The 25695-nt window shown below is 32.5% G+C and overlaps 1 protein-coding gene across 1 annotated transcript in view; it reads left to right on the top strand.

Annotated features, from left to right (window-relative positions):
• The window catches only part of LOC133191350 (fucolectin-6-like), a 28960-nt gene extending 5507 nt beyond the window's left edge, over positions 1 to 23453 (top strand). The window contains exons 2-3 of the mRNA XM_061327097.1: positions 15863 to 16099; positions 23225 to 23453. Coding sequence (XP_061183081.1) covers positions 15863 to 16099; positions 23225 to 23436 — 449 coding nt within the window. The 3' untranslated portion in view covers positions 23437 to 23453. The remainder of the gene's footprint in view (positions 1 to 15862; positions 16100 to 23224) is intronic.
• Positions 23454 to 25695: the final 2242 nt, after the last annotated feature.

Here is a 25695-nt window from a genome sequence, read left to right as displayed (position 1 = left end):
TCAGATTATTAACTGATTAACAGTGACTTAGTTCAAATATATCATTTTGTAGGGAGAGGGTGTAATAAGTTTTAAATATGTGTACCTTATCCCATTAAGATTACAATAAAATATGTTCAAATGAATCATTAATGTATTTTTTACCATACTTTTACTGAGTTTTGATTGCTTACTTTTATGTTGTTATACGTCCCATTTGAGAATTTTTCATTCATTTCAACTGCATTAAGTAAAGTGTCACAAATTTTGAGCTAAGCATGTCAAAAACATTATCTTGCCCAAGCTTAACAATATACGGGATGTCTAACGACCGACACTTGAATTTTTTTCTCTAAAACAGGCCATGGCGGAGGAACAATTACTTCTTCTGTTAATTGTTTGGTTTGACACAGAGCCGGGAACGAGAATCGAATCCGCGACTGATAATTAAATTTGATAACACTGAGAAAAGGATACTTTTTGAATAAGCACAATTGGGCACCTAAACAAATTCGATATCATTTTTAAGTCATACTATAACACGCCAAAATAATGACAAATCCCTAGATTTATCATTTGCTTACAAATTAAGATAGTTTATGAGACGTTTGATCTTCAAGCTCAAACTTAAAAAAAAATTATTTGACCACCCTTCCCTACTGTGAGTAAGTATGTTAGACTTGAAATTATCGATGATTTAGTTTTTCTTCTTAAACTTTGGCATGTATGCTGAGACTGGCATCAACACTTTTACATCAGCCATTGTATGTTAGCTTCACCTTTTCCATTATGTGTCTTGTGTTTCCCTAAACTTTACACATTTAAATCTGTAAAGACAAAAGTGAATTTATCCACAAATGTAGATGCACGATTATCTATTCATACTAAAAATCATTTTATTATATTTGACATTGACAGGACAGCCAAAATTTGCATGTATCCTGCTTACTTTAAGGGATGAAGGACACATGGTGACATGACTCTGTTTAACTACGTCATAATCTCCGTTTATATAAGTGCAAAACGTGTGAAGCATCAATTCTTGTATAATTTTTTGACAATTTTTTAACTTTAATTACCATCTTATTAAAAAAAATAAAAAAGTTTTAACATTCTTGTAAACAATAATAAATTATAAAAAAGATTGATCCACTCCTCTGTTTCCCTAAACTGCGCGTCGTAAAAGTCGGTGACGTCATACACGATCTGCTAGTACAGCAAGATCATACTCGGTTAACACAGGGGCGGTATTATTATGATAAAACAGGTCATAATCAGTATATGATGAAATATTTTGAGAAACAGGGAACACAAAAATTATTTTTGCATGGCTGATGACGGAAATCATATGAAGGTATATCTTATTTCACTTATTTAGCTTACGTGTGACGTCATAGTTGGTTTTTCCCTTACTCGAGAAATGTAACATGACACGTCTTTGTCATGCTTATGTCCTCTTTAACGATGTCCTGTGAAATAATTAGGTCAGTTTCATTATTCGAAATTTTTACAGTTAATCAATAATTTGATGGATTTGCATTTCAACGTAAATTAAAAAATATTGAATGATATATTTTTTTGTAAATTACGCTTTTTATTGTTTAAGTTGTCTTAAAAGCACGTAATTTTCCCTATCCAGATGCAGTGTGATAGACAAAACTTGCCTTTTCGAGTTTTAAATGCTAGTTATACTCTGAAATAAATTAAAAGATACATGCCCACTTTGATATTTTTTATATATGCTTAAAAAATCCCATTATGGACAGAGTAATGAGCCCGGAAACATTGTGAATTAAAACTCCACTTAGATACGGTAGGGCATAGTATTTGTCAATCAATATCTCTAAAATAAGGTAAGAAACCTAATGATATAACTGCTTTAAGATATGTGGAACATACTTAATTAGAAATATACAAAATATGAAAAAAATTGAATGACAAGTATTTTTTCAGCTCAAGGTCCTTCTCCTCCTTAAATGAATACAGATACTGTAATAATAAATATCTGAAATTTTTAAATGGCATTCTGATTCAGTGGAAATAACACCAGTTTTATGATTGAGGTTTATTGTGACAAAGTATCCCATGTCATATGTGTGAAAAAAGGTCGTGTGTCATTTTGGGATGTAAAGAACCAAACTGTCAGTACAGTATGCTAATAATAATGGCTATCGTAATTTCTGTTTGTGATAATAAATTTCGAGTGGTTAAGTTAAATTTCCTAGTTCACTTTCACCTAGTTTCTGAACTTTGAACAGACCTAATAGAATTGCTCTCTATTTATCTATATTATTAACTGTGCATACAGGCCCGTAGGAAGCAATTTCAGTGGTGGGGTGGGTAGGGGGGCACAGCCCATACATTTTCAGTTGGGGAGGGCACAATCAACTACCAAAAATTCCTTGACAAGCAAAAAAAAAAAAAAAAAAAAAAAAAAAAAAAAAAAAAAAAAAAAAAGGTCATCAGACGTTTTTATTGAGGGGGCACAAGCATGTAGAAGCTATGTTTTTTATAGCAATCTATATATTGTCAAAATTATTGGGAGCACAGCCCCCCCCCCCCCCGGTTCCTACGGCCATTGCATACATTTAAAAATAATGACGAACTTAGTTTACCTGAAGTGTATTTTATCTCAGATAGACGTTGCATGTCAGATAATTGATCCACTTAAACGTTCCTCAAACAATACAAATTTTTAAAGGGTGTATATCCTTTTTAATTACATATTTCGATTTTTGAAAGATCTTTTTATTGATTATCATTTATTACTCATCTATACAGATTAAATTTGAAGATAACCGAACAGTAACCATGCTCAAAAATCCAATAAAACAATACAAATTGTAGGCAGAGCAAACAAGTATCTCGGAAAATATCAGAGGTTATTAAACTTAACTTAAAAAAAGACACCACAGAGTCTGACACATCTGTTTCATATTTGCATGGACTGTTTTAAGACATTAAGGGCAAAATGTCAACGATATTTATGACAAACGTGATGACTTCAACTTTTCTATCGCCATCTTTCCTTTTTTATATGTAGAATTTACCATTATCACCAGCATATGAAGTGTATGTTTCCCAATTGATTCGATACGCAAGAGCATGTTCTACGTAAGAACTCTTTCTAAAACGAATGAAGAACTAAAGCAACCCTTTTAATATCAACTTCAGAGTACCAGAATCAGAATGGTTATAACAAAGTGCGTTTGTAGCTGACAAATAAAAAGAAAGAAAAATTTGTAAATTCTATTCTTATTAAAGAAGCAATTGTTTATGACGTCAAAAAGCCTGGTTGTTTCGTGGGGAATTTGTTGTTTAAATGATATATATGGAGATAACAAAAATTACCCAAGCTCAAAAGTCCATTAAATAATACAAATTTTGAAGCAGAGCATTCACGGACCTCCAAAGCATCAGAAGTGGGATCAGGTGCCATTGTCATGATCGGGAAATAACGGAAAAATCCGTCGACAATTCAGTGTGTAAATAATGGCCTAACAATTAGTATGAAAAATATCAATCAGCATTTGACTTAATGATAAATTGTATTTGCAGACAAGGTAATTGTATCAGCTATAGAACTTACGAAATGACGACTTTAAACGAGACTACTGATATTCTTGTTTCATCAATTTGTTTGTCAATAGCTTACCTCGTTTTAGAAATTGTTCATACGTAGAGCATACGTATCGAATCAACTGAGAGATATAAACCCCGTACGCAGGTGATGAAGGTATACTGCTGCATAAGTAAGGGAAGCTGACGACTGAGAAGTTAAAGTCATCAAGTTTATCTTGAAGCTTGGTTGTTAGATTATTATCAACGTCATTTTTTAGTAAAATATCCAAATATGAAACAGATGTGTCAGACTCTGTGGTATCTTTTATTTCAAGCTCACCAGGATATATCGTATCGACATAAGAAGAGAAATAACCATTGTTAATTGACAATACGTCGTCGATATATCTAAATGTCTAGTTGAGGGCCACAGCAAGTGTTTTCTTCTTTTCACGTATAAGATTTTGAAGAAATTCTACTTCATATGAATAAAAAATAGGTCTGCTAATAACGGGGCGCAATAGGTACCCATGGGAATTTCAACAGATTGTTTCAACAGATTGTGTCCAAAAACCACATAGATATTGTTAATCAGAAACTCAAGCATCTTTTTAATATCAGCTTCAGAGTAGTTGTCTTTACAATCAGAATGTTTTTTAACAAAAAAAATTTGCAAGTTACCAATGACAAGGTAAGTAAATTTACGAGTTCCAATTTTATTGAAAAAGCAGCTGTCAAGGATATCAAAAAGCTTGGACTTAAATTTACCGTGGGGAATGGTTGTATATAATGTTGAAAAGTCGTAAGTTTTTATGTTGTTGATTGAAAGCGTACGACTTTTCAATCACTCTCAAAGTAATAAATAAAACGTAGGAGTAAATCTCGCCTGTCGACTGGTCACATCCGTCTTGTGCTCCTTGCTATGATCGGACAATCGGAAAAATCCATAGAAAATGCAGTGTGTAAATAATGACCTAACGATTAGTATGAAAAAGGTCAGTCAGCATTGGACTAAGGACCCCCTATACACGGCACACTAAAGAGTTTGAATTCCATGGTAATTTCATGCAGTTAGATTGATCTGCCCTTTGATCTAAAACTAAATAAATTGAAATCTTCAGCATTTCACTCTAATTGTAATTAAAGCATTTCTAACATTTTATAAGTCCAAAATAAATTAATTGACCACTTTATTTGCATATATATTCCCATTTTAAATAAGTTATTTATGTTCATCAATATTGTGTTGTCTTTGAATATTTTTCTTGAGGCTAAACGGCAGGGTTTCATATGTTGAAAATTAAATACATTGACTCAGTATTGACACCTTTATATGGAAGAATTTTCTAAATGCCCCCCCCCCCCCCGATTTAATCAGTGTATAGAAAAGGTCCTTGATAATAGATTGTATTTGCTGACAAAGTCAATATATCGACCATAGAATTTGCAAAATCATGACTTTAAACTTGAATGATGATATTTTTATTTCAATAGTGTAGAGTTATGCTGTAAAGTAATATTGATCGTTATAGCATGGCCGTAGGAACCGAGGGGGGGGGCACGCCCCCCAATAATTTTTCCGATATATACATTATTATAGTAAAAATAGATACTATTTGCTTGTGACCCCTCAATAAAAACGTCTGATGACCTTTTTTTTTTTTGCTTGTCAGGAAATTCTTGGTAGTGCCTCCTCAACTGTCAACTGAAAATGTATGGCTGTGCCCCCAAACTGAATTTCCTTCCTATGGGCCTGTATATTTTGAGATGATCTCTAAATGCTATTTATTGAATATAGTTAACTTTTCTTGTTTTATAGATGTAATTAAATTACAGGAAACTTGTATTTAGCAATACTATGTTATGTTCAGGTACTTTTTTTTTTTTAGAGTTTGATGAGTTTTATTTTACTATATACAAGTTATTTTCGCCTTTTCAGACTTGGAAACAGTTTTGCCACGTTTTACATACTCACAATTTTGTTTAAGAAATCATACTGTGTTATTTTTTAAATTCGACCCGTTTTAAATTTGCCCACCTGTGAGTAGGGCGAAGGGGGCGAAAATAAAACGGGGGTGAAATTTTCCCTGTATACAGTATTTATTACTAGATTTTTGAAATGATATGTTTTACGTATAAGTTGTATTGAGGACATTCGAAGTGAAATGTCACTTTTCATTTTAAGATCACTATTAAATATTGTAATTGACACACTGACTGATTTATTCCAAGACTATTTGATGCATTACTTGTTTTGTTGAGGTATATGCACTATTGTAATTCCATTATTTCGTAAGTTTTGAAAAGAAATTTGTTTTTTCTGTAGTTTAAAGGTTTACCTCTTCTTCCTGGTCAATTTCCTGTGTTTAAATTTCACCTCTATCTCACTTTCTAAAGAGGAATTTTTTTTTCAAAAACTATGTCAGTGTTAAATGAATTTAATATTGCCAGCAATCAAAATGAATCAAAATGAGTTTGAATTACAATACCTATACTGGATTTCAAAAACTGTATATTCGAGAAGTGGTGTAAATTAGATATAGATACTCTAAAACTACAAGAAACTTTTTTGAATTCAAAAAAATTTAACAAAATCAATAACATCAAAACGTACGACTTTTCAACACCTTATACAACCATTCCCCACGAAAAATTAAAATCCAGGCTTTTTGACATCATAGCTGCTTTTCAATCAAAATGGAACTCGTAAAAATACTTACCTTGTCATTGGATATTTGCAAAATTATTTTGTTAAAAAGCATTCTGATTGTACACACTAGTACCCTGAAGTTGATATTAAAAAGATGCTGGAGTTTTTGACAATATCTACATGTATGTAGTTTTTGGATATCAAGTCTTTTGACAATCTGATGAAATTTTCATGGGTACAAATTGTGTCCCCTTGTTAGCAGACCTATATTTGTATTCATAAGAAGCCAAAACTAAATAAGAAGAAAACACTTGTTGTGGCCTTCAACTCGACATTTACGTATATCGACGACGTATTATGAAGTAACATGAGGTTACTTCCATTCATATGTCGACTCGATATATCCCAGTGGCCTTGAAATAAAAGATACCACAGAGTCTGGCACATCTGATTCATATTTAGATATTTTACAAGAAAAAGACTCTAATGGTAACCTAATAACAAATCTTTATTATAAACATGATGTTTATGACGAATCCGTTCATTTACAGTTAGCCTGCAACTTTTGGTTTTAGATGAATTATTCGCGTAAATCTAAATTTCTATGATGAACATTTATTTATTTTGAATTTAATTGGGTTAAAACTGATTGAAATTAAAATTGATAAGAAATTTAAGGGGATTGAGATTCAATCAAATATGTCCATAATCTTGGAATCTGATCAATAAATTTTATCAATTAGTGCAAGTTAATGTATTAAAGGTCACATATTCTGAGTTATCTCTGAATCAGACTTTACAGAAGTAGTTTTGGGGAATTTACTTGAGTTCTGATTTTATTTTGGGAAAAATTGAGAGAGAATGAATTAATTATTGTTATTTTGAGGAGGCTATTCATTAATTATCTTGTGATAAAGGGGCTATTGTACTCGATAAACTGTGGAACTTGAAGCAGACTATTTATTTATTATTATTTTTTCCTTTTTGTTGGTTGGGGGGGGGGTACATGTACTTAAATTGTACCTGTCAGAAAAACAATTAAATTAAAAATATTTGAACTGCACCATCCTGACAGACTGAGGCAGTTCAGAGTGAAGCGTAAGCACATTTCAGTACCTTGTCTCAATTTCAGAAATTGTTTGTACATAGAACAAGCTCTTGCGTATCGAATCAACCGGGAGAAATAAACTCCATATGAAAGTGATAAGGGTATATTGCTAAATAAATCAGCGAATCTGAGAATAGAAAAGTTAAAGTGATCATGTTAATCATAATGTCTAGTAACTGTTGTTACTTTGCAATTGATGTCTTTTTTTAGTTGATGATACAAGGATATCAAAAATCTTGTTAAAAGTCAGCATTTTGGAAATTTTATGGTCGATACAATGACCTTGTTAGTGACAAACATTCTATCGTTAAGGTTTTGCCAAACGTCAACATGTCCAAAAATTTAATTTTACAATAGCTCCAAAACTATGTGGTTTATAAAGTTAAAACTTTTACAGTTTATAAATATATAATTGATTAACAGATAGGAAGTATCACTTGATAATAAATACTTAAAAAAAAATATTTATCGAGAAAAAAGTCTTTTTAAAAAATGCATATATATTTTAAAAAATACACCTAATTAATTCCGTACTTATAGTAAAGCCATCATTGCAGAAACAATATATGTTTATCAATGAAGGGCAAGTTGGACTTCGATAGCCTCTGGAAAGTTGTTTTCCCTGTTTATTTTGTCCAAATGTTAAGATTTGAAACCGAAAGTACATTGCAAATGGCGGAGTTTATAGGGGTCTTGTCTTTATACATGGCATGCTTTCAATAACAGCCTTCCAGAGACCATTCACGTCCAACTTGCCCTTCATAGATAAACATATATTATTTCTGCAATGATGGTTTTTCACTAAAAGTACAGAATTAAGCAGGTGCATTTTTTTTAAATACGCAAATTTTTTGATTTGTTTTTTCTCAAAAAATATATATTTTTTAAATATTTGTTTTCAAATGATACTTTTTATCTGTTAATCAATGATATATTTATAAACTGCAAAAGTTTTAACCTTATACCTCACATAGTTTAGGAGCTATTTTAAAAATAATTTTTTGGACATCTTGACCTTTGACAAAACCGTAAGTCGAATGTTGACCGACATTTTTCCTTCTCCTCCATGGCACCTGACCCCACCTCTCATGTTTATAGAGGTCTTTGTTTGCTCTGCTCCCAATTTGTATTGTGTCAATGGTCTTTGTTTGCTCTAGTCCTAATTTGTATTGTGTCAATGGTCTTTGTTTGCTCTAGTCCTAATTTGTATTGTGTCAATGGTCTTTCCAGCTTCATTTCTGTTATCTTCATGTTTTATTCTTAAGATACTTTTTATACTTATTATACAACATATATTATACTTATATTCAGTGCCTGTTATTCTGATACCCATGTGTGTAAATTGTGTTCATATATACTATTTTAATAAATGACATTATTGAACTTTATTGTTGTCTATTTCAACAGAGCAAAATTCAAGCTATTTTAAGACTGCCAAGCGATAGAATACACAATCTTACTTTAAATACAGTGAAGTTGAGCTGATGGGGATATGTCAATTAATCATGATGAAAGTCGAGTTCATTTCACATCGGGAATGGCATCAACGTGTTTTAAACTTTGCGTCGTTCACTGTAATCTCAATGTTGAAATAAAACATACGATATTTTTAAGAAATTGGTGGAACCTCTAAGCAACTTCAAGTTTAAAATATTCCAGGTCTCAGGCTGCTACCCAGGTACTAGTGTGATACTGATTAATAGTATCAAAAAAATCTAATAATTTTATCATATATTTTAGAAAATAACCGATCGATCTCTGAGAAGCTGCAGGCTTTCATAACAGGACCTAAGTTTACGACAAAATATGAAAATGAAATACATTGGTCACACCTTTATTAGAATCTCTGCTTTTTTTTGAAAATGAAAAAAAGGTGAAATGTATGGAGATAAGTATTCAAGCTCAAAAGTCCATTCAAACAATACAAATCAGGAGCAGAGCAAATACGGACCTCTAAAACATAAGAGGTGGGATTAAAAGGTGAAGATAAAGAACACTGCTCGATCTAAAAAGAATACAAAGAATGAACAGGGCATAAAACACGAAAAATGAATATTTTATGAGAAAATCTATATTTTAATTCACTGAAGAACAATGGATCCGTGTTGGATAAGATTTCTGGTTAAGGACAGATGTTTCTAATTTCTCAAAGTAGTGAATATTTTGTCACTCCTGAATAACTAAAGTAATTATTTTATGAACGAGCACTGATTACAACAATGAAGTGAACTAGTTGTACCATGTGCAAGAGGAAGTAAAGTGAAAAATATCTTTTTTAGCATGAAAAATATGGAGATAACGAACAGTATTTAAGCTCAGGGATGTCATAAATTGATTTATTGGGATTTGAAATATTTAGAAAGAAGGAAAAATTGAACGTAAACAGTTTTATGTACAATTTATCATGCATTCATCAAAGCAAACGAGAAACAAAAGATCCTATCAAGAATGGGAAACTTAATATGTATGAGGAAATGAGTTTGAGATAAATATACTCTTGCATTTCGTGAAAACAAAGGGAACATAACAAAACAAGATCCTTTAAATGAGACAGGAACAAAATGGAATATTGAAAATCACCAAACATTATATTTGATAACATAATATCATATTTATTGACAAGAGCAGTGGAACCATATTAAATCTTTATGTAGATCCCACTGGCTAGAAAAGTCCAAATGCATGTGCTTATTCAGTCGTATCATTTTACCCAGCTCAGAAACATTAATATAGGTAATTGCCACACTTGTGTAGAAGTTAAACACAACTTTTTTGGCAATTAAGTCATAACTGCTAATACTAATAATCAATAATAACCAGTCATGCTGCATTTCCGTCATTACAACCATGAATACCGTGAACATGTGGAAATATTTTTAAAGTTGCCAAGTTTATCTTAAAAACTTTAGGCTATAGTTTTGTAAAATTATTTAGGATTTTCAGCTTTTGATTTAAATCCTATTTATTATTAAAAAGATATGGATGTTCACAATTTCGCATAACCCACCCTGGGTTACCGAAATACTAGTACATGGCTATAAAAGCATAGGATGCAGTTTTCCCACCTAGAAAATTTGTATTCTATGCAGAAACTGGATGTAGGTGTATACACAATGTTGCTTGTGGCAGAGAATTCAGATCAGTGCAAAAATAAAAAAAAAATGCTAAAAAGAATTAATACACAGAAAAATAGAAAAATGTAAACAAATATTCAGAAAAAATTAAATTGAAGATAAAATATTTCGACTTTTTTTTTATTTCAATGAATATTAAACTTTCAACATTCTTTAAAGAGGCATGCCTGATTAAAACATCAATACTAGATATATATATATATATATATATATATATATATATATATATATATATATATATATATATATATATATATATATATATATATATATAGAGAGAGAGAGAGAGAGAGAGAGAGAGAGAGAGAGAGAGAGAGAGAGAGATACACGGACCTCTAAAACATCAGAGCTGGGATCAGTGCCATGGAGGAGTGAGCATCCCCTGCCGACTGGTCACACCCGCCATATGCTCCTTGTCATACTCGGGAAATAACGGGAAAATATGTCGACGATTCAGTGTGTAAATAATGGCCTAACAATTAGTATGAAAAACGTCAGTCAGCATTTGACTTAATGATAAAATGTATTTGCTGGTAATGCCATTGTACCGACCGAAAATGCATAGCATGTGTAAAATTAATATAGATTTTATCATTAATATCATTTCTCGGTTATTTCATAAATATCACCCTTGACAGAGAGGATTAGTTATGCTCCATTTCACATATTACACGTGTGAATTTTTCTATTTCATGGGAAGAGGTGTCTGTTATAAAAACTTGAGTAAATTATTTATTTCTACTGACCCTATTTCTTTAAGTCTTTTTTGTTTATGCAATTGCAAATGAAACATGCCTTATGTCATAAAAGTGCAAACAATAGGTTATTTTATCGTTTTCTTTAAATCCATATTACAGGAATGTAAAACAATGGTGATTATATTCACCAATCATTTTTCAATAATACAGTGAAACCTGTATAATCTGCACTGGGAGACAAAATTTGTGTTGTAATAGATAGGGTGTCAGTTTGCACAGTGTGAAGATCATAGAAAACAATAAAATGGGAATGAAAACTAGAAACTCTGCTATTGCAAGGAATAGCTTATGTCACCCCGAACTAAAACATAAGCTTTAAGATTGTTCAATGCTTAAAGAAATGGGTATTCGTAGAAATAGCCGACACCCCCCCCCCCCCCCCACTTGCACACACAAACGGAACAAGTTACGATTGCTAGGTTTGGTCGAACCAAAGTTAAGGGAAGTGAAAGTCGTTCAAGGTTCACGACAAAACAAGGCTGAAGCAAAATAATTCCTGAATTTTCCTCTTTAATTCTACACTGGACAGGGGCTGATTTTTTCTATGAGATGACAAACTATGTGTAAACTTTCTTAGTGTAGCAGAATCTTGAACATTTCCGGCGTGCTGATTGTCTTGTCTATAGTGGTGATGAAGCCTTTACCCACCTGCGGGAGTGGATCCAAGGATTTTCAATTAATAAAAATGACGGAAAATAAGTTTCAATAATTCTAAATATCATTGAATTAAATTATTAACATGCAAGTAATACATTCACAAGAAAACTCAAAATGCCAATAAATTCAGCTGACAATCGCTACTTTAAAAAAAATACATGTATTAAATATAATAATTATAAATTCTATAGAAAAACAGAAGAATGAATGCTGGTTAAATATTAGATCACAACAGCGGCACTGAATTTTATTCATAAAACTCTTAAGGTCTTCCCTATCAATTATACCTGCATTTTCTACCTCGCTGTTTCGAAGGGGAGGGGGAGGGATAATTGAAAATTCACATGTAAATTAACCATCATTTTGTAGTAAGTGTGAAGCCTTAGCATTTTGAAAAGTTTATGACGAAGGGTTGTTTGTAATATGAAGGTCAAGGTCATTTTATTTAGAATCCAAGACGTTAAACAAAACTTGCTTTGTTAACAATTAGAGAAAACTGACAGAGGGGAAAGTGGGGGGGGGGGGATAAAATACTAAATATGTCATTGCCTTCTTTATTTGATAAGAAGTAAACAAATGCGCCCATAAGATATATACCGCATGCAATCCTTTTTATTTAATAGACACTCATTGCTATGACAATATGAAGGTTTTCCGTGTCTTCTCTGTCACCAGAGAAGTCATACCTCTGCACTTCATACTTTGTGTATTACTCCAGTAGAGTCCCCGTAAACTACATATATGAAAATAAAATGAATGGTTTGTAGTGTTTAAGGAAACGTTGGTCCTACGTTTTTTTTGGAAAATGCTAAGATATCTAATTTCTTCTTAAACAAATCAAGAAATTGGTAATGTATAAAAGCTTCAAAGGTGGACCTTTACGTACCCTAGGATTATTACATAAAAAGAAATTAGGAAGACAAAGAAATTGAATATATCACAATTTTAAAAAGACGAAACATAAACCTTTACACAAAGTTTTTCAGGAAACTGCACTTAAATTATTTTTTCTATTCTAATGGCAACGTTGGAGAAAATTTTAAATGAGAATTGCAAAACTACAAATAGTGATTATTATTTCTGTGGAAGGTTTCAATAATATTGTCAAAGCCTTTTATGAGAACATTCAAGGACAAAACCAAATGTGGAAACATCGCGAAATCGAAGACTCGACTGCAGCTTTTTTTTTTTTTTTTTTTTTTAAATAATCGTTCTTTTTTTCCATTCTGTTCCATTATTTTGCAGAAATCACTTTGATTGGATGTTTCTAACAACTCATTAAAGTTACAAAAAAGATTTTATGAAAAATTACAGATAAAAACGAAATTTAATAAATTTGACTTTTTGTCTGTTGCCATGGCAACAGTAACAACGCTGAAATTTTAAAGGGTTTTAGCAGAACTAAGATGGAACACTTCTTTCAAGTTTCAAAAAGATTTTATTAAAAGCAGCCGAGAAAGATGAAATTTAAAAAATACCACTTTTTATCAGTTTCCATGGGAACGGTTGCCATTTTGAAAATTTGGAAGAAAGATTACACATCTTTAGTTATTGGTCATTATGACAGTGGAGTTTCATCAAGATTGACAGAGGCATCTTTGAGAAATTGTGCGGACCGCGTTTTAAGTCGAACAATAGGAATATGTCTCCCTGACTTCGTCCGGGGTGACATAATAAAGGTCAGAATTCACTGTGAAACGGATTGCACGGGTGTCAGATTAAACAGTTTTCACTGTGCAATGTAAAAGTTATGTCAATATTTATGATTTTATGAAACATAATTATTTTTGGCATCAAAAATATATCAGCGTCAATGATTATTACATGCCTTCTCTAATCATATATGTCTCTCTGATAAGAAGGATAACATCAATCAACCAATCTACTCTCTCTTTTAGGTTGATACTCGCATTGTTCCAAGTATTACAAGAAATCATCGTGAATTTTTCATGAAGCTATATCTTTACATTACAAAGATTATTTGCGAAGAATTTGTACGTGAAAAGTTGAAGATAATCCACGGTGGGCGATCAAAAAAGAAGGAAGAAAAAAGAAAACAAACAAACAAACAAAACAAATAAAAAGCAATAAAAAAAATACTACAAACAATAGATATCTTTGAACATATGAACATGGCATAAAACATGGACCCCGGGAATTCCAGAGGTGGGATCAGGTGTCTAGTAGGAGCAAACATCCCCTGTGGATCGGTCACTACAGCCGTGTATTGCTCAGACAGACGAAATATCCAGTAGGTAAATTTATTATAAAACTAAAGGCCTTACAATGGGTATTAAATATGTCAGTCAAAATACGATCAAATGATAGAATATATTAGCTAAGAAGATCATTATGACGACCATAGAATTTACGAAATGCTGACATTAAACGAGGTTGTTGAAATCTTTCTAATATCCCTAGCCTTCCTCGGTTTAAAATTTGATCGTACTCGGAGCATGCTCTTAAATTTTCAGTAAGTTGGGAGACATAAACACCATCTTCAGGTGAAAACAGAATATAACTACATAAATAAGGAAAGTTTACAATGTAGAAGTCATTTTGTTTGTCATACGCTTTAGTTGTAAGTAAGCTCTTCTCGTTTTAAGTCAGTAAAACATCCAAATATGAAACAGATATGGCAGACTCCATGGTGTCTTTTATATTCGCTTTCTTGACACACTACTACCTTACTACTCTGTTATCTTAAGAGTAAAAGAAATATTCATTTTAATAACACTGTACGCCAAAGTCAGCCTACTGCAATCACTGAAGTATCCCTAAATGTACATTCCTAAAACTGTATGGACTGCCTGTCATTTCAGTTGATTGTTTTAATCGAATCAGTCTCAATGCATTTGAATTATTTTTCTTTTAAACCAAATGCCAAACAACATTGTAGACAATTTGGAATTCAAAAAGGGGCATTGAGAAAAAGATAGTAATAGAAAGGGAAGGATGGCAGGGGAGGGTGGTTGAAAAGAAATTTAAAAAAGGATTTACACACTGAGTCTTGACCACCCACCCTCCTTCCAGCATCACTCCTGGGATTTCGACATTTAATTACATGTACCGGTATATATATATTTGTAAGTTGTAACTTTTTACTTCAATTCGGAAGAAAAATTCTCGAATAGGACGTAAAACAATATATAATCAATCAATCAATCTTCCATATACATCAAGTATCTTTAGTTCAGATGATCTACTTATTTTATATACTACTTGCAAGCTAAAGAGATATTTCGTTTTAGTGAACTACTTTCTTCCACTATCAATTCTAAAAACGATTAGAGGAATGTACCCAACTAGGATTAAAACGATATCTAGATTTGTAGTTTATCGACTTTGAAGTAAGTATGGCAACAATTGTTATCATATCCATAATCAAAACAGTTTTGAGATCGTTTTATTAAATCATTTATTTTATTCAACATCTTTAATCAAGTCACTCTTTACTTGCTTTGAAAAATAAAAGGAACATATCAAAATGTGTGTATGATGACGTCATGTATTGACGTATTGCAGTATGTATGGTGGGCTGTAAGCGCATTACAAATAAGGTCCTAAAGCACTTATTATACATCCTTGATTTGAAAGAAGTGCAATGATTTGAGGTTTAAGGTTATTGTATATTGTTAGCACAAAACTAATCCATGTAATAAATTCAAAGTTTTATCTGTGTTGCAATTACTTTGATGTAATTTTTTTTTATTTTGACAAACCTACTACTGCAAAGAAAAAAATAGGTGATTTCAATTCAGGTCTACAATGTTACTGTACTTTAAAAAAAATAACTTTTGAAAAATCAAATATTTATTTTTATATTTTAGAATAATTTCCATAATATAATGAAACATAATTATATACATTTTTTTTCATTTCTTTTGATTGATTTCGATTTTGTTTGTTGTGTCCGACATATTGAAGACACAAAGGACGTAGTGTAAGGAGATCATATGTCCCGTGAGGAATGATCTGTGTTGAAGGATTGTACATGAGTTCTTTTTCTTAACAGAGAAAGAATGGGAAAGAAATGCTGCAATTCATCAGCCAACCTCAGCTTCGTCTATATATGGTGATGACTTTGACATGTGGGGGCCTTACTATGCTACAGACGGTGTGATGCCCACAAACATCAGCAGTGGTGGAATTTTTCATTCTAAGGTTCAATCTACTCCGTGGCTATCTGTTGATCTGCAAGAGGCACTACGAATCTCTTTTATACGAGTGTTCAACAGAGCAGATAAAAATGGTGAGTGTATAATTTTTTTTTAATTTTCAAAGAACTTACAGGTTTTTAAAATAAAATTTCAAATTAAATTCATATAAACAATTCTAATTACTACATTTACACCAAATATTTATTGGAAAGAAATTTTAGATAAAACACACGTGCTTACAAATTACTAATATTGTAATATTTTAACTAAAGCAGTCATCATACAAAGGAACACTTCAGTGTTTCAGCTTATCTCTAAAAATAAAGTTTATATGATATGTTGGAATTACCTTGTTTGTTTCTCTTTCTGTTGACTTACTGGAAACTAAGAGGTCTGTCTTTATTTTTAATAATTATTGTTTGGACAAAGTCAATGTCACATGACTAAAAGTTCAGATGCTGTTTTAACCCATTGTTTTTCAGTGAATTTTAGTGGTACTCAACACAAAGTTTGGCCATGACCAGAGAAGGTTTAACACAATTAAGATATTTACATTTCTACAAAATCAAATTAAACCAAGACGTTACTGCAGAGCATTATTTATAAGATTTTTAAAACTATGTACTGTAGTAGCAGAAATGTTCGTTGGGAATTATATTTTGTTTATTTTGTTGTAAACAATTATCAATGAATTTGTTGGCAATAAGCATATTTGTTAATTCGTGTTTTTAAAACAAATATATTGCCAGTTGTTTTCTAGAAGCAGACTGGAAAGGACTTAAAAGAGAGTTACTTTCTGGATAATTTGACAATCTTGTCTGCAGTAGTTCACGAAATAATTTTCCTAGAATACTATTAACACTCAAGCCCACGTAGTTGTTACAATAATTTGGATCCCTGACTTATAAAGAACAGTAATATATAACTGATTCAATGCTGTTGGTATCTTACCACATTAAGAATTTTATTAAATAATTTACTAATTTTGGTTCGCGAATACTTGAACTTGTCTTTATAAACTCAGTCACCGTTCACGGTAGCTAAGTCGGTAGAGCGCTCGCTCGTGATCGGAGGGTCGTGAGTTCGATAAAAAATAGGTATATATAGCAACTGTTCCTTCGCCATGCGCTCAACACTTTGAAGTGAAAGTTGCGGGTCCTTCGGACGAGACTTTAAAAACCGAGGCCCCATGTCACGGCAGGCGTTGGCACGATAAAGATTCCTAACTGCTCAATGGCCCTAGTGTCGAGCAAAGGTCAAAATTTGAAATCCTTCAACGATATATGGTGACGTCTCTATAAGAGTGAAAAAATCTCGATTGGGACGTTAAGCAACATACAATCAATCAATCAGTATAAACTCAGTCAATATCAAGTCAGGTCCACAACTTTTTCCATTTTTAAAATTTTTAATTCCTATGTTTTCCATCTATATAGGTATTATCTGAGTCAATGTCAAAAGAGTTATCTTCTTTGGATGTTAGTGGCATTGAGAAATGATTCATCCAATCCCTCATGCTCATAGCTGAAGTGCTTTCAAACTGTTTAATTTTACAATTGTTCAAATTTCTCCAAAACTTTATTGTATTGTAATAACTATCATTGACTTTATCAGCAAATGATGAAGAAAAATTTGATTTTACTGTTTCGTGCTTGATTATATTGCTTCCTCAATGATGTAAATGTTCTATGTGCAAAGTAGTTATTTGGAGAGGTTAGCAAGTTTTTACCTCGTTTTCTGACTTAATTTTTAAGCTTTAAACATTATTCTCCAAACTTTCTTAAGTTTTGCTTTTCTGTTCCGACTTTGCGTAAAATTTGTATAATGAAGTTTTCTCAGTCTTAAAGTATTCTACCCAGCATGGTTTTATATGTTAGTTAAAGGTATTGACAATTGTGTTTACATCTGAAAAATTCGAGTCATCTAACATGTAAATGTATAAGATCATCAACAGATTCCTCTAAAATTGCATCAACATCTTTCTTCACAGTTTTTCTGACCAAAGAAAAGTCCCAGTGCAAGACAAATGTAGCAATCATAATTTACACTATAGTTTTTAGTGGAAAGCTTAATACCTGATGATAACTCATTAGGAGGGGAGATACAAAATTATTTAATATAAATGTACAGTATATTACTTATTGTAATAAACAGGGATGTAGTTAATATATATATATATATATTTTTTTTTTTTTTACAAAATTACGATTTTTAAAGAGCATGCGATAAATCCTTTAAGACCAAGAAATCCAATGAACCAGTTTGGAAACATTTCAACCTTAAAGGTCACAACCAGGAGGACAAGACAGTAGTGGTTACTGACAATAATTGACATGCTTAGAGAAAGAGAAAAATTCTCGATGCTAATGTAATGTCGCCCTGATGGTATGAACAAACTGAATGACTTCAACAGGATGAAATTGAATAAGGCGAAAATGGTTGACAATACCAAGTAGGACTGTTCTCTCTATAAAGTATTCACTACCCATTTAACTGATATTTAAACTTTTTAAAATTATCTTCTTCTATATACTGTTATTACCTTTTTGCTGCGGTTTCTTATTGATACTATTATTTCATAATATAAGAAGACCTTGACACTTTGTCAGAATGGATTAAATGTATCAGATGTATGTTAAAATTGCGCATTAAAAGATGGAGGGGCAATATGAGAACCATCTATATTTCTGTATTCAATAATCCAGAAGTGAAAAAAGAATTAGATAGATTACATGATCAGTACGTACTGGTCCCTGCTGACAAAGCAAGTAACAACATTGTTTTTGTTTGTAAGGCTCATTATATTAAATGTGTTTTAGAGGATCTTGGATTTAATTCTACAAGTGGTAATCCAACTTATATTCATAGTTCCCTTTCTAAGGAAGACATTCTTCAAAATCATATGTCAGCTTTGAATAATTTTAATATTTCAAACAACCAAAATGAATCTGAATTACCATATTTATAATGGATTCCAAAACTTCATAAAAATCCATATAGAGATACATATCGGGTTCCAGTAAATGTTCAACCAACCCTCTTTCTTTACTCCTCACTAAGATATTAACAGTAGTGAAGGAGAAACTTCAAGAGTACTATGCAACAATATATTCGAGAAGTGGTGTAAATCAGATGTCGATACTTAAAAATTCCAAGGAACTTTTGGAAAATTTGAAATCTCAAGATTTTACAACAATCAACGGCTGAAAAACTTACAACTTTTCAACTTTATACACAACCATTCCCCACGATAAATTAAAGTCCAGGCTTTTTGATATCATTGACAGCTGCTTTTTCAATAAAAATGGAACTCGTAAATTTACTTACCTTGTCATTGGTCATTTGCAAAACTATTTTGTTAAAAAACATTCTGATTGTACACACAAGTATTCTGAAGTTGACATTAAAAAGATGCTTGAGTTTCTGATTGACATTCTATGTGGTTTTTGGAGACCAGGTCTTCCAACAGTCAATTGGAATTCCCATGGGTACTAATTGCGCCCCGTTATTAGCAAACCTTTTTTGTATTCATATGAAGCAGAATTTGTCCAAAATCTTGTACGTGAAAAGAAGAAAACACTTGCTGTGGCCTTCAACTCGACATTTAGATATATCGACGACATATTGTCAATTAACAATTTCTATTTCCATTCCTATGTCGATACGATATATCCTGGTGAGCTTGAGATAATAGATACCACAGAGTCTGACACATCTGTTTCATATTTGGATATTTTACTTGAAAAAGACGTTAATGGTAATCTAACAACCAAGCTTTATGATAAACGTGATGACTTTAGCTTTTCAATCGTCAACTTCCCTTACTCATGCAGCAATACCTTCATCCCATGCATACATATGGGTATATATCTGTCAGTTGATTCGATACGCAAGAGCAGGCTCTACGTATGTACAATTTCTAAAACGAGTTAAATTATTGACAAACAAGTTGATGAAACAAGAATATCAGCTGTCTCGTTTAAAGTCATCATTTCGTAAGTTCTATGGTGGATACAATTATCTTGTCAGTAAATACAATTTATCATTGAGTCAAATGCTGACTGACGTTTTTCATACTAATTGTTAGGCCATTATTTACACACTGAATTGTCGACGGATTTTTCCGTTATTTCCCGATCATGACAAGGAGCACACTGTGGGTGTGACCGGTCGGCAGGGGATGCTCACTCCTCCATGGCACCTGATCCCACCTCTGATGTTTGAAGGTCAGTGTTTGCTCTGCTCCTATTATGTATTGTTTAATGGACTTTTGAGCTTGAATACTGTTCTTTATCTCCATATATTTCATTTGAACAAATGAACATGTATCTCTGCTGGTGGACAGTCTGTCCTCGAGGGTACTTGTCGTTCGCTTCCTATTCATTCATGAGTACACAGAATAACGAAATGATACTGGCAGACGCGTCGCCCAGTATAAAAAAGGCGTCACTTTTGAGTCTATAAGGGACACAGACTCAAGCAGTTCATTCGGTGCCCCTCGGATAATCCTCAGGGATATTTAACATATGTCATATGTACAGTCTTCAGATTCCCAGTTCTGGTATAAAACCAATAGTTCACACAAAAATTGAAAGAATGTAAGGTTTCTATTAGAGATATATTGGAAGATTCCTTTTCCGATGCCATGTCTTCTATTCCAAATGTTCTGCGAAAAACTGTAAAACCTGTGACATTTTGATAATTAACACTTCTTTCACCAGTAATCTTAATGGACAGAGCTTCTGAACCAAAACATGGGAAAATCTAAACTGCAAATCCTCTGATGTTGTCTACGGAATAGAATGTTATCTTTTGGACTTGTTTATGTTGGTGAAACCAAGGGATCACTCAATAAAAGAATATCAGGTCATAGATTTCAGATAAATAATGGGGGTCAGCAACTTTTATAGAAGCATTTTTATTTACCTGATCATTCTATTTGTCAATGAAAGTTAGAATTCTAGAAGAGATTTACCACCACACAGACAGTCCATCACTGAGTACACCTTTCCGTAGACAACGAGAAGAATTTTGGATTAGAAAGCTTGGGACAGCCTTTCCCTATGGATGTAATGACAATGTCGATAGTGTTGGAAATCTTTCCAGTCCACAGTAACAATGTAAATGTGATGGGACTTTTTAACCATACACAGAGACGTAAGCGTAGTCATGGGCATCGGTCTTACAGTAAACCTTTAATACACGATTTCTCTTTTGATTCATTACTACCTTACGTAAATCAACAGTTAGGTCTACATCATATTCGCACCAAACTTTACTCTGTCCCTTTGAAACTTTTAAATAGTCTTCTTGATAAGGTCAAGGAAAGTCCATTTTTTTGATTCCTCGGCACCAGAATATAGGCTCGGATCTGTGATTATAGATATTGCAAATCATAGGCTTTTTAAAACCCCACGTTTTACTGAAGAAAATGCAGATAAAACAATTCGTTTTTCCTTAAACTTCAATATGCCAACAAAGGAATTGACGCGGTTAATATAAGTAATATTCTTAATCACAAAAGGGTCCAGTCTTATATTCCACCATATTTCAAGTTAAAGACTACACCTTGTATTTCCCACAAATATACATCGACTATTGCTTCCAAACTTTTAATTACAAGAAAACTTTACAGGGCCTGGATATGGAATATCTGAAACATAATCCTCCATCGTGTTCATGTTCTTCTTCACCCTATAACTATACAGTCCTGCTGAACACGTTATTACTGGTGACGTAAATATAGTTAATAATGAGGACCTTAGATCACTAATTTAAAAAGGTCCTAAATAAATATTATGGATTCTGTAGAGGATTACGCCAGGCGATGGGCCAGACATGAAAAAGAAGACCTTGACACTTTGTCGGAATGGATTAAATGTATCAGATGTATGTTAAAATCGCGCATTAAAAGATTGAGGGGCAAAATGAGAACCATCTATCCTTTATATATATATATATATATATATATATATATATATATATATATATATATATATATATATATATATATATATATATATACGAGGGCCGTTCAAAAATTACGCAGACTCTACTATTATTTACTCTTACAGACGTCATATAGAATTGAAATTTCACAGGAACATATTTCTTAAGAATTCCAGTAAATTCTTGGTAAAAAATTTTTGATTTTATTTAATATCTCATAAAATTACTGCCGTTTTGATACTGCTGATGGTGATATACGGAGCACGGCAAAAATGTTGAAAAACAAACATGCGGTATCCAACATTTTATTCATTTATTTTCCATATTTCAAGATATTATTCAATAATTTTCTCTAAAATTTCTTTTTATTGTTTTATTATTAAGTATTTAGAGTTCTGGCGTAATATTTGAAGTACTAACAGAAATATTGTAATTTTTCTACGATGTGACCCCTACGAAATCAACTGCAAAAATGACGTCTCGTGATTTGACGGAGCAGCACACTTTTATCAAATCATGTATCATGCTGGGAAAACGCCAATAGAGACCCAGAATAATCCTAATGAAACATGTAGTAAACCAGCGGAATATCCGACACATCTCTACAAAATGTAAAAAAAGAATTTTAGACTGATAGACCTTAGTCAAAAGGCAATACGGGGGGAATGGAAGAAGTTCATCGACAAAACACTGATCTGGGCTGTTAAGAATGTGATTGAGATCGACTGATGTCAAACCTTACTTCAGAAATATCTGCAGTTTTGGGGTTTAACACAAACTAAAACACACAATGATAGTTTTATAGTTTTTAAGCTGAATCGGAAATGGTATATGGATGTTTATTCTGAGTGGATAGGGTAACCAAAACTATACAGAATCAAATAGTAAGGGAAAATATTGAGAAAATGAAAGCTCCCATTTTTTAAAATGCCCGTGACGTTGAAAGTTTTACTGCACCGTGACTTCATGAGATGTCCTGTTAAATAACTTGAAATTGATACCAATTTACTTTATTTTGATATGAAATTTTGATGATCATATATGAAAAGATTCTTTTATATTATTTATGACTTTTTGCTTGATTATGTCGTCAAATATATTTTGCGTGCAACAAGTCCGCGTAATTTTTGAACGGCCCTCGTATATATATATATATATATATATATATATATATATATATATATATATATATATATATATATATATATATATATATATATATATATATAAGCAGTTTTTTTCTTTTTAACGTTGAATCATCTCCATAGGTGAAAGATTCCATGACGTGGCGGTTGAAGTGTCACTGGGCGGGGTCCTATACGAACAGAAGGGATTTTTCAAAGGACCCGGGGTGACGAATCAGGTAGTGGAGATCTTGTGTGACCATCCTACTATCGGACGATATGTCAGAATTAAAATTATCAGTGGAGTTGGTAACTATCTTCACATTAACGAGATTGAAATATACACAATATCATAAACTTTCGACAAATATGGTATATTGTCGTATTCAAAAACATGTTTTTGAATCTTGCTATTTCAGTGTTGTTTTGAAAACGTTTAGAACATTATCTTTAGCTTAAAGATTACATAAGCTTTTGACAATAGCACTAATTTTCTGTTCTGTAGTATATTAAGCAGGGTGACCTTTCATTGTATTATTACATTTCCATTATATTTGTTAAATTAACTCATAAATAAAATGCTGACTTTAAAGAGGTTTTTGAAATTCTTGTAACATCAGCTTTTGCGTTAGTAACCTGCCTCGGTTTAAAAATTGATCGTACTCAAGGCATGCTCTTGAGTATCGACAAGTTGTGAGATGTTAACACCATATGAAGGTGATAGAGGAATGTAAAAGATAAACAAACAGTGATCGATTTAAAAAATCCATAAACAATACAAATATGTGAAGAGGGAATAAAACACATACCCCTGAAAATTCCATAGGTGGGATCAGGAGCCTACGAGGAGTAAGCATCCCCTGTTGACCGGCCAAACCCGCCGTGAGCCCTATGTATTGATCAGGAAGATGGACTATCCATAGACAATTCAGTACAAAAACTAAGGCTTATCAATTGGTATGAAACAAGTAAGCCAAAATATAGCCCAATGGTTGGTTATATTTGCTAACAAGGTCATTATAACGACCATAAAATTTACGAAATGCTGACTTTAAACGAGACTGTTGAAATCCCTGTAAAATCACATTTTCAGTGTGTAGCCTGCCTCGCTTTAAAAATTGATCGTACTCAGAGCAAACTCATGATTAGCGAATAAGTTGGGAGACATAAACACCATAAGCAGGCGAAAGTGGAATATTACTACATATATAAGGAAACTTGACAATGGAAAAGCTAAAAGTCCTCTCGTTTGTCATACAATTTAGTTGTTAATTGGCCTTTATCGTCTATAGTAAGTAAAACATCTAAATATGAAACAGATGTGGCAGACTTTGTGGTGTCTTTTATTCCAAGTTCACTGGGATGAATCGAGTCGATATATGAATGAAAATAACTATTATTTAAGAAATAATTCCTGCGGCGAAGGAATTTATGGAGATTGTACCCCGAAAGTTGACAGATTTTGTTGGAAAATAAAAACCGAGCCAGAAGGGTGATGTTTTTATTTGCCAACAAAATCTCAAGACTGAGGGGTATATTCTCCAACAATTCCGACAACGAGGGAATTATTTTTATTCTGCTACTGCGAAAATTTAAACTTCATTATAGAGAAATGCAAAAGCTAGATTTGGACGTCATCAGAAGCGTCTTTTGGCGTCGCAATCGAATGCTACTCCTCGTTCATTTGTATCTCAAGAAAAAAATGCGATGTAATCCGAACCTAAAGTAATTTTTTCCAATCAATTTTGCGTCATAATCAAAAGATACCTCTATCCTTTTCCTAGTGAACACAGTCAAAATTAAAGCATACCGACTCAAAATTATTGATAATTTGTTGATGGCGTTTGTGATGTATTGGAGAATAATGGCCGCGGTATTTCTTTGATCTTTGCGATAATGTAGTAGAATAATCGATAAAACATCGTCGATATATCTGAATGTTGAATTGAAGACCACAGCTAGTGTTTCCTCTTCTCGTGTAGAAGTTTTTGAATAAATTCTGCTTCATGGGAAAAAACATGTCTGCTAATAAAGGACAACAATTAGTGCTCATCGGAATTCCAACAGTTTGTTGGAAAACTTGGTCTCGGAAGACTACATAAATGTTGACAATGAGGAACTCCACCATCCTTTTGATATCAACTTCAAAGTACTTGTGTGTACAGTCAGAGTGGTTTTTAACGAGGTATCGAAGTCGATTTGTTACCTCTGCTCACATCAATGAACAGGAACTCGAAACACTTTAGTGCTGTGCTGCTTTCTCATATTTCTACTCTGATTTCTCTGGATTTTAGGGTGAGTTTATCATGCATCGGACACATAACCTACTTGGGAAAAACATTGAGCAATAAACTTGCATCAATGTCTCCTGTTTTGACTTTTTCTGTCTTTAAGTTTTTAATGGTTCCGAATTTTATTATCATGTAGTGATAAAAATACCACGATAATGGCATTGAAGTGACGTCACATTTGACATCATCACCGGGGAGTAACCAGAATTTAATGAGTATACAATTTTTTAGAGTTGTCTTTCTTTCATTAAACTTGATGAAAACGAGTCCGTCTTAGATGACTTTTGTTCACGAGTGATGATTTTATGGAACGTTTCAAGAATT

Source organism: Saccostrea echinata, unplaced genomic scaffold (genome assembly GCF_033153115.1).
Source record: "Saccostrea echinata isolate AGI-Se365-2 ecotype Australia unplaced genomic scaffold, CSIRO_AGI_Sech_v1 ptg000023l, whole genome shotgun sequence".
Taxonomy (NCBI): domain Eukaryota; kingdom Metazoa; phylum Mollusca; class Bivalvia; order Ostreida; family Ostreidae; genus Saccostrea; species Saccostrea echinata.
Note: the sequence above shows the minus strand (reverse complement) of the source record. Positions and strands in the feature narration are given on the sequence as shown.